The sequence below is a fragment of the Aythya fuligula genome, chromosome 7, assembly GCF_009819795.1.
Source record: "Aythya fuligula isolate bAytFul2 chromosome 7, bAytFul2.pri, whole genome shotgun sequence".
NCBI lineage: Eukaryota > Metazoa > Chordata > Aves > Anseriformes > Anatidae > Aythya > Aythya fuligula.
This window is the reverse complement of record NC_045565.1, coordinates 31,685,105-31,696,006: the sequence shown is the minus strand read 5'-3', so window position 1 is coordinate 31,696,006 and position 10,902 is coordinate 31,685,105. Positions and strand designations below refer to the sequence as shown.

The 10,902-nt window shown below is 41.8% G+C and overlaps 1 protein-coding gene across 1 annotated transcript; it reads right to left on the bottom strand.

Moving 5' to 3' along the window:
* Positions 1-2,510: 2,510 nt before the first annotated feature.
* DENND10 (DENN domain containing 10) lies at positions 2,511-10,902 on the bottom strand. Its single transcript, XM_032191556.1, has 9 exons — positions 10,850-10,902; positions 10,345-10,541; positions 9,089-9,168; positions 7,886-8,034; positions 7,601-7,712; positions 7,161-7,261; positions 6,351-6,458; positions 5,684-5,778; positions 2,511-4,941 (listed from the first exon to the last, which is right to left on the bottom strand). The coding sequence occupies exons 1-9, from the start codon at positions 10,893-10,895 to the stop codon at positions 4,765-4,767; spliced, it is 1,065 nt and encodes a 354-aa protein (XP_032047447.1). The 5' UTR covers positions 10,896-10,902; the 3' UTR covers positions 2,511-4,764.

Sequence of the window (10,902 nt, the reverse complement as noted above, 5' to 3'; positions counted from 1 at the left end):
GCAGAGGGTTAGGAGTAGCAGGCTTACAGCCTCAGCCTGCCCTCTCAAACAGTGAGGTGTTTGTCTCCTCCAAAATCTTTGATAATGGTGGGATAGCTAACGTCCTACAGTTAAGTTCTCTAAAATCCCATTTCTCTGATACTCCTGTTTCAATAACCTACCAAAGACAAACCTGGGTGAGGTCTAATTCTATCCTCTCTACACATTAATCGGTAGTACAATGATAACATAACAAGATAACAAATTCATCATCTGAATTGCGATGGTAACTAGACAAGCTATAAATTCTCTGGCACCACACGTAGGTGCTTTAAGCAAATTGGTGTCATTACATCTCCGTGAGTAAGGCTTATGGAATAAGTCAGGTAATGATGCCTGCTATCACAGCTGCCCATTATCAAACTGTACCAGCTGCTTACTGCACTCTCAAGTTGAAATTTGCTGCATTAAACACTGCTTAGTACAGTGTTTAATACTTTAGTGCACTGTTTAATACTGTCCTTCCAGAGTTGCTACACACATCTTTCCTTTCCCTCCTTCTCACAAATGTTTCTATTGCTAGGCAGAGATTTCCAGCAGACAAAGGCAGGCTTTTGCCATTTAAACTGCCAGCCTGGGTGATTCAGCTGGTTCCCAAATCAAGGCAGGGAAAATACGCCGAGAAGGCCTGTTGTTCTGCATCTGGAAATGAAGTCAGGACGAAACCAGAACTGGAAGTGTCTGGACCAGACACCTGGCAGTCCAGAGTGAGGGAACCAAGACTGGAACAGGCAGGAAAGCACCATGTCTGAGGGATTTACAGAGTCAGCACCTTTGGGAAAACCTTCCCCTTTGTACCTTGAAATAGCTCACCAACACAGCAGCCCAAGGCAGCTCTGCCTCCTGCCCCCAGCGCCGGCCACGGCGCTAAGTGACAGCGTCTCAGCAGGGGAACCAGTTTGAGGTGTGGTGAGCTCCAGCAGCTGGAAGCTTTCATCTTCAAGGAAAACACGAGTCTCAGCGCACTGCGTTACGGCAGCAGCTCCCCACCCACCCCGCCACTCCCACGCTCGGATGTGCTGAGATGAAAGCGTTTCCTCACCTGGAGCTGCTGTCCCTGTGGTATCCTACAAGCCTAAACCACCGCCGCACTGTTTGCCCTGCAGGACACGGGATAGGTGAGGAGGGAACCCTGCTCAGCTCTGTAGCTACTTCCCTGCCACACAGCCAGCAACGCCGTGTGCTGCAGAGTTGCTCAGACAAGGCCTCTTGCCCCTTCTTTAGGGTCTCCTCCCGAGTCCCACCTCATTCTTGACTCAGCCACCGGTCTGACAGCAGCCTAGGGAAGCCAGAGTCTGTTGTGAACTTCCTACACTTCGCTCTGTGACTTGGTTTTTACCTAGAAGTTCAGCTGCTTCACATGACACCTCACAGCATGCTAATCCCAAACCAGCATTCGCCCGTTTGATAGCTGGAGAACCAGGGCAGCCAGAAGTCAACATCAGAAGCAGCTGGGAGATCGAAGCTGGCTGCTGCCGGGCATCCTGCACCACTCGTCACCGCGTTACTCAGCGCTACGCTGCTCTCATTCGAACATCCGCCCGACACCTGCCTGCAGAGGGAACAAGGAAAGCCAGCTTATCCCAAACCCCCGAGGGTGACAGCACTTGAGATGACACAGTCAGCCTTAAAGGACTAGCCTAATTTCGTTAGCCAAATTGTAACAGAAGGGATCGGCTGCTCATCCTGCTCCTCTTTGCAAGCTTCTTTGTTCACTGCCTTCCAGTTTCTGCAAGCGGAGTGGAAATCTTACAGGTATCCCACTAACTGAGATGGGCAATCCGCGAGGCAGAGCGGAGCGCTAGGGGAGCACTTTTTTCCTCACCTCCAGAACCTTTTTCCTCACCCCAGGAAGGAGCAGAGCTGCAATTCTCAGAGCAATGGAATGTCTTGCTTTCAGCTAAGTGCCGCAGGCCTTTCGGAGGCATGTCTCTTAGCACGTCAACAGGAACCTTCACGCATCGTTTCATATTTGTCCAAGAAAAGAAAGGCAGCAAGGTGAGAAGGTAGGAACGAAAACTTGATTTTACACAGTCTTTGCTTTTAGGAGGAAGAAAGGATGTTCCTCGATTTTGCAAAACCAACAACAAAGGCTCAGCTTGAGGGCATCCCAGGGAAGGGGAATGAGAAATAAGCTGAAACTTTTCTCTGTCCTGACCTTCCAGATTTTTGTTTTATTCTAAGATGTTTTTAAGAGGAAACAGTCATTGAGAAAATATGAGAGCATTAGGACAATCCTTTCAACCTACTGAAGCTGAGGGAGTGAGGGAGGCCAATACTTCTTTTACAGTATTGACAAGACAATCAGCACTGATGACAAAACTGTTTGAACTGGTAGCAGCAGTATTTTTTCAACATAAAGATCAAGCTCTAGCTTAATTCAAAATCCCATTATTGCAGAACTGTGAGCTAAGGCTTGTGACTCAATCGTCACAACTACTCAGGAATAAATTTACATGAATTACAGGGTAGGCTGTTCAGGATTCTTTTTAATAGGCATAAGCATGCTATGAGTCGAGTTCCTTAAGTGCAAAATTACAGTTCATTTGTGTCACACGAATGTTAGAACACGAGATCTAGCACTGAGGCTCCTCCACTTTTAAGAAAACAGAAAGCAAAAAAAGCATCATTCAATATTTACTTCGTATCTGGGCTTCTCTGCTTTTTGTGGTTGTCTCTCATACCCATACCACCTAATGACATACACCTGAAGGCTTTTTGCTAAAAAGAAACCATTGAATTTCTTCACAGTTACAAGGTGACAATAAGACAGCTGATAGAAAGCATGATCAGGTTTTTCTGGGGGACAGACTTCAGTTTCGGTAGGCTTCAAGGTAAATCCTGAACAGAATTTTCCGCACAATTTTGCTGTTCTGCTATTCCAAGTGTTAGAAAATCCCCAAACAGAAGCAGCAGTGCTGAAGGACTTCCCACTAATGGGAAAAACAATCCCTCCTGTACACCCCCAAAATAATTCCACGCCACATTAATGGCCAAATACAGAAAAAAAAAATGCACTTACAGGCAAATGATGGCAATTGCAGAATTTTTCTCAAAGAAAACAAAAACATTCTTCTGTGTACAGAACTGAAACTGCAGAGTAAATGTTTAAAGTGGGTTTTACACCCCTGAAAATAGGGGATTATTCTGAGGCAGCTTGGTTTACTGGCTGTAAGAGCCAGCCATTTCCTACATGGGTGCCACATTCCTTGTCCACATTGTAAAATAGATATTCTCACCGGATGACACAGAGCAAAAGGACAGCCCTTTTTCAGACTGCTACTGCTTGCACACTGATGAGCTCCAACAATTTCAGAATAGCAAACAGCCAATTATTTAACAATATAAATATTGATTACTAAAGTTTTAATCATAAGTATAAAATCTCTATGTAAAACCACACGCTAAAGCCTCTCTGTACAAAGGCCAGGAAAAAAGGTTATTTTTTCTTATAACAAAGTGCTACGGCAGAACTGACTGATTTTTGTGAACGTTTCTGAAGAAATGCAGATTGCTTGGCTCAGAGTGTTTCCCTACAGAGAATCTAAATTGTTCTCAGAAGATTACAAAGCGGTTAGTTTCAGGCTGCTCAATGAAAGAAAAAAATCTCTTGAGTTACAGCTATGGAACCAAACAAGTAGGAATGTTTTAATTTTCTACAAACCGTCCTAGTTTTCACTGTTACTTCAAAAGTTCCCACCTCCATGTAGCCTACAGGGAGCACCATCAGATAGCACCCGTGCTACAGCTCCAGCAGCGTAAGAAGCTGGTGCCCCATCTGTGGAACCAGCCATTTGGACATTTCTGCTCCATTAGGCTTTAACTAATCTCATTTTCTATCATCACATGGGTTGGGAGCTAAAGGCCAGATATCTTCTCAGATGAGAGCCCCAACAGCTTGTTAACTGACTCCAGCTGTGAAGCAGCACTTGTCTATGGCCTCCTAGGAAGCCCTGATTTAAATATACTAATCCTGTCCTCTTTTTCCTCTGGCAGAGGCATGGGACGGAGTGAAAGGGGAACTTATAAGGCAAGAGTCCAAGAGGTGCTTAACTCCGACACGAGCTTTAAAATACCTCTTCCTCTGTATTATAAGGCTACCATGTCAGATTGTTCCCAGACATCCTTTTTTTTACACCTAGACACATTCAAGTAGAAAGAAGAGAACTTTTCCATTTATTTGGGATTTCCAGGTCTCAGACAGTCCAGAAGAGCAGTATCTGACCGCCCGACGTACCTGGAAGCCCAGAGTGAGCACTCAGACCAACAAGGTGTTCAGTGTATCCCTGTAGACTAGCACATCCAAAATGTGTTGGCTTTGCAGCAGACACGCTGCAGCCTGTGTTCCAGACACGAGGAGGGCAGGGCAGAGCAAAAAGAGAGCTGTCCGACTTCTGGGCCCTGCACGACAAACGGCCACTACAACAACGCCTGCACAGCCTGGACACACGTGCCCATGCTACACGTAGACACACCCACACTGTCATATGAAATACGAGAGCCTTATGTACAAAGTTACGGCTGGGGAAAGAGAGAGACACCAGGAACGTTCCTAAATATGCCTCCGTATGTTCCAGGTCAAGCTCCGATATTCTGCATTAATACATGGTAAGTATGGCATTCACTTTACACCTTACATTTTCCCATACAAAAATCGGGTATTCCTAATTTGTATGGCAAAGACAGTATTTTTGAACTGGTCCACAACACCAAAGTGCATCAAAATCAGATTTTAAGCATTTGTTCAGCAGCTGCTAAATGAAAAAGGAAGTTTTCTGTAGCTGGTGGAAATCGCTTTTGTTTCAGGGCCTCAGAGTTAAGGGTTGGTTTTTCATTGCCATCAGAAACTTCAGTGAGGGAAGCTAAAGTAGCCAAGATTTCTTTTGTCTTCAGAGAAATATCCTTGAAGAACAAAGAAACAAGCAACCATGAATATAGCATTAGGTATTATATGGTTTAAACATGTATTAAAACAAAACAAACAAACAAAAAAACCCAATAAGAAACAAAAAGAAAATGGGAAGTAAATGGTTAATTTTGAATAAAAACCCCATTTGTTTTATGGCAAGTTAGCAACAGCTCTTCAGTCTCCTCTTGGGCAATGCTGAAGAAAGTTGCAGCTGACTCAACACAGCTACTCCACAGGCCTCTCTCACTGGCTAAACTGAGCTTTTCTGACTAAGCTGTTTGTTGTGAAACACGTAATGATCTATTTGATGGAAAAGGAAGTGAAAAAAGCATCGTCCTTAAAAAAAAATAAATAGATCAGTCTTTTATAGTGGAGAATCCATATCTCAGTGGGACTTTTTCCAAAGGTACTGACAGTACTATTGACAAAGGATGGAGCAAAATGCATGCTCTGTAGAAAACAATCGGGAAATCAATTTTAGCAGAATTCTTCTATTCAATGCAAATTCTGAAGTCTCTTCAGCAATGTGGTTACCCAAGAGATAATACAAATCAAATAGGTCACCCTTAGAACCATATGAAGAATAAAAATGCTCATTTGTAAAAAGGTAGAGAGTATAATACGTCGACTCGGCTCCAGTGATAATTTTTTTCCTGCTCCCCCCACCCGCGTGAGATTTTAGCTGATAGAAGTAATTCAGAGAGATTTAAAAGTAAAAAATAAAATTAAATTCACCTTAATGACTTGGCTGTCTGATTTATCTGGATCTTCTGCAGACTGAACAATCAGTTGTCCGATTTCTTTGTGAAGTTTTCCCATTGTCATTGCCTCTGAGTAAGAAAAAAACGTAGATTCATGTAAAATGACCATTCTCATGTTATCCAGAAATGCATATGAATAGCAAGCCAAAACAAAGCATCCTCTCTATGACTGCCATTTGGTATCTGTCAGTAACCTGACAGAGCAGCAGCCGTGCTGTCACAGGCCAGTGATCTACCTCTAAAGCAGCCCTAAGCAGATACCAAGGAACAGCAAGAAGACAAGCACATAAAAGCTTTTCTTTTACACAGTCCCCAAGTATTTCATGCAATGTTCTTCTAAAGATTCCTGTGGTATCTCTGCATCCAGTAACCCTCAGCTGAATGTCTCTCCCACCTAATTGTTGAAAATGAATGTTCCAAAATCTTAACAGTGCATTCATTGGTAGTATGTCTTTCCCAATTCCAAGTTTCACCAGTCCTCCCAGGTCTCAGTAAAACAGGAAGACAGAAGCTTCCATATTGCCTTTTCAGAACCAGGATAGAAAAAGGACCAAGATTGTTTGACCTACAGCAAGGTTCAGCAGTTGCTGCCAACTCTGAAATAAACAGCCCCCAGATCCGAAACATGAAAAGCAACCAACCTTTTACGAGAGGGGAAATGGTGATCTCACTGTCTGCCAAATTCACGTACACATCGTAGAGGTCTGGTCGGCTGTTCACTTCAGAATCTGTAAATCCAGCAATGTAACCTGGAAAGCAGAATTTTGAGAGGATTATCAGACAAGAGTAAAATCTTCATAAAAACAAAAGCAAGATATTGTGGAGAAGCACATTCCTGAAGTCTGTTCAAAGAGTGTCTGACTCATTAAATCCAAAAGGTTCCTCTCTTGTTACTGTTAGTCATTCAATTAACATTTCCAACAGAACTCTTTACTTCTGAGGAGCTTAAAAATCAACTTCCAAAATTGCCTTGAACGTAAAGTCTACAGGTGATTAGGAGCCAGAGACTACACTGGCAGCAGTCAGAATAGAAATTTGGAACTTTAGAGTTAGGAAATTAAAAAAAAAGAAAAAAGAAAAAAAAAAAAGAAAATCCTAAAAATGAAGTACCAGCTGTGTGTAAAAGTCTGAAAACAAGCAGCTTATCTAAAGTGAGTTGCTTCTGTATAACACCAATGTTTTCATTCTCTCAACATCAAAAAAGTTCCAAAGTTTCTTTACACCTGCAGTTAGACTGATGAGGATCCACCCAGAAACACCAGATTAAATAGTTATCTTCTAACATATTTATTATTGGCTTTTTCTAAACAAAATTATGTGGTTTGACTTGGCACAATAGCATTAATAGCAAAATAACCACTTGTGCCCCAAAGAGCACTGGTGGAAGACATTTGAACAATTAAAAATGAAATTACATTTTGATTGTGTTTTGATTAATAAATCATCACTACCTGTGCAGGCTTTTAAGGCTTCCACTTCCTCTTCATTTAGATGTACGTACGAATGAAGAATTGACCAGTCCTGTCGATGCCACACTAAAGCAGGCAAAGTCCTAGGGAAATGCAACCAGTACTTTACACACAGCAGACTCTTATCTGCGCTAATTCAAGTTTCACAATATGAAATGCAATTTAAAAGGAAGAATTAATATGTTTAGGTCTCACTCAGCATGTGTACACACAAACTACAGAGATTTCTGCTATCAGTGCAAGAATTTCTCACTCATGCTACAATTAATTTCTCTCGGTTGATGTAGCACAACAGCTAAACTCAAAAGAGGGACTTAGCAGGATTTCAGTAACAATAGTGTATTATTTTTTTCAACAAAATATGAGCACTTGGACTTTTGGGAGTAGGTAAGGAGGGTGGGATTGACAAAGTCATGCTCTACCTGGTAAATTCCTGGATGGCTTCTATTCTAGGATGATATACCACAATTCTCTTCTTTAACATCAGTGCTGTGTATAAGATAACTGTTTCCATTCCAAACTGAGATACTATATCTAAAAAAAGAGGTGAAAATTATTTTATAGAAAATAAACATGCTGATATTTTTTTTTTTGAAGATGCTTAACAGCAACACAGATTACACGCTATTTACTTGAAGAATACATCAAAAATTGATTATAATTTACATAGTACAAAAGAAATCAGAACAGAGACTTCTGGTACTAACCTTTAATGGACCCAGCAAGGTAAGCCTTCCGAGCATCAAAGTCTTTGCTGAGGAAAGATCCATTTTCTTCACTTTGGCAGACCCCCTTTGTAAGGACTGCAATGTAACTCTCCATCATTTTAACTGGACTCCCATGCTTCAAGTAGATTCTGTGTAAAAAGAAAGAGTCTGTTGTGTTTTTTTTTATTGTAACCAGGACCAGCAGGCACATGAAAAAAAAAATAAAAGGTATCACAAATAGAATCTCTTTAGCAAGCACTCTTATTTTGGACACCTGGTTGAGATTTTAAATACTAAAATGGGAGTCTTTAGACATGCACACAAAAACTTGTCTTTTAGAATGAACACCTAACCTGTATTTTTATTTGAGCGTCTTATTTTACAAATGAATGGACATTTACCGTAACAGAAACATTATAACACAAAGGTGCAAGCAGGTGTCCAGACTAAGAATTCTTTGCAGACTTGGAAGGTATCTGCTTTATGAAACACTACTACAGAAACTCCTATTATTACACACAGACCACGGGAATAGTTTTTCACTTATTATTCAAGTACCATTAGGCATCCTTCTGTACTGTTTGCTAAATGGTGAAAGAAACAGATGCCCTTAATACTCACTAAAAACAATCAAAAACCATACTTTTAGCTATCTTCTAGACAGCAGAAAGAGAGAGATCACAGCCTATTTTACAGGTTACGATACTTCAGGAAGCACTCAGCTCTCAACTATCTACTTTCCATTTTAGCCAGATACAAAGTTATGTCATATTTGAAACTTACGTGCCATTTTTATTGAGGAATCCATCCTGGACTTGAAAAGAAGTGTGAGCTTATAAATCAACACCAAAGTGATACATAGGTAATCTAAATATTTCTGATATCAGCACCAACCTCTTCCCAAATGTTTCTACTTTTTAAAGACACAGTTTCAAATAAAATGAGCATGTTTGTGTGTATGGTCAGAAGCCTCTGTTGGTAAAACATACAGGGCACACAGCATTCTTCCAACACTTATGAGCTCATGATAACAAGCTCAAATCAATCACAAATCTAGGGTTTATGTAATCTGATTCAGTATGTAGGGCTGAATTTCCAACAGATTGTTAGACAAAATGCAAACGCAACACAATGACATTTAATCTTTTGCCTTGGTAAGATCAAAATGTGTACACAGCACCCAAAGAAGGCTTTTATACAGACCTACAGAGTATCCTAGTGAAGGCTGCGTATTTCTCCGGGTTGAAGTCTTTGGCTGTCAGAACAATGGAGAAGTGGGTCACCTGGGCAAGACACACACAGAAAAGCACACAGCTTCTTTACTAACCCCATAAGGACAGTGTTTGTTACATTACTGAACTTACTGCAGCACCTAGACCAGATGCTTCAATACAAAGAAAGTGAGTTGCAGCAGGTCTGAGTTACTAACTGCAGAAAAAGTCTGGCTAATGGATTTCTGATGCAACTCACTTCCATTGAGTCAGATCTAGTATGTATCGTCCTTCGCTCAAGGCAGTACATACACATTGCTTTTCTTTAATGTCATGAGATCAATTTAAAGGAGAGAAAATCATTTTTCTTCCCCACAGTGGGTAACCAACTTCCAGAATTTATTGTCAAAGGAGGCTGTACAGGCAGACAGCACCAACATGTTCAGAGAGAGACTGGAAACAATTCAAGGACAACAGGCACACAAACAGAAATATTCTTTAACTTCCTGAATTAAATGATGACTGGGACAGTGTGAGGCTAACAGTCTGCAGACTATGACCAAGCTCACGTGTCCTCCTTATATAGCATCTCCTACTGTCGCTGAGACAGAACTGGACACATTTTTTTTTACACTTTAAAGATTCAAAGGAGATATGATCTTGGAGCAAGGAAAGGCAAGCAATATTCTTCTGTGGGTACGCAAAATTACCACGTAGCTCTACTGCTTAACAATGCAATAAAATACAAAAAAGTATGAACAGAACAGACAACTTAATGAGTGTTATAACAGGGCAGGAAAGTACTGAAGATAAAAAGTATGTGTGGTCTTTCAGTCGTCAATGCAGTGGAAATGAAAGTGCCTATACAATTCAACTCTTTGGAAAAAAACATTTGCTTCCATATGAAGAAGATTTGGACCATACAAAAGACCCTTTATAAAGCTTTTTTGATCAGAAAAAGAAAGTGAACTTGAAATGCAAAATAACTAGACATAATGGTGTGGAATAGGGTCTCCATTTTAATACTCATTACCCAGTTTGGATTCTGTGTATCTCAATGCATTTCCTGCAAACATATCTGATAGACATCATGGTGAAAACTGAAACACGGGGATCTGTTAGGCATCTTCCCTTTATCACAGCACATAATGGCAAAATGCCATTTAAAGCCAAACAAACAAATGCCAGAGGATGCTCCTCAAAAGTCTTCCTTGGGCTCTGCTGGGAAGCAAAGCGGCCAGGTCCTACCTTTTTCAAGACCGGCGATTCTTGAACTTCCACGGTTGTGATGTAGAACCACGACCTTTTGTACTGGCCGAACACGAAGGTATGAAGCAGTTTGTTCTCGTCCGTGAGGCAGCTTTTCCGCAGCAACAGATCCCGCAGCTCCGCTGTCACGGACGGATAGCACCAGACCCACAGCACATCGCCACTCGTGTCTTTCTCTGTGGTGCAAAGATGTTCACCGTGAGCATGCCAAACAGCAGCAAGGGAGTAAATGGAGCGGTAAATCAGGCCGGTTTTGCTGCAATCTGATGCCAATTCCACCTTATACCAATCAGCTCAAACACTGCATGGCAGCACTTGTGCTGCAGTTGGTTGTTTTTTTTTTTGGTAAATGTTAATAAATCCCCGCTCCTCCTGAAGTCGGGAGAGCAGGAAGGCACGACACACGACATATTCGCGAGGTTTCTTGATTTTCGCCTCAAATCTCCTCCCCCGACCCCTCTCCCCCCGCGGCCCCGGCCCTCACCGATCAGCCCCACGGCCAGCAGCAGCTGCGCCTCCGGCTCGGCCATCTTCCGG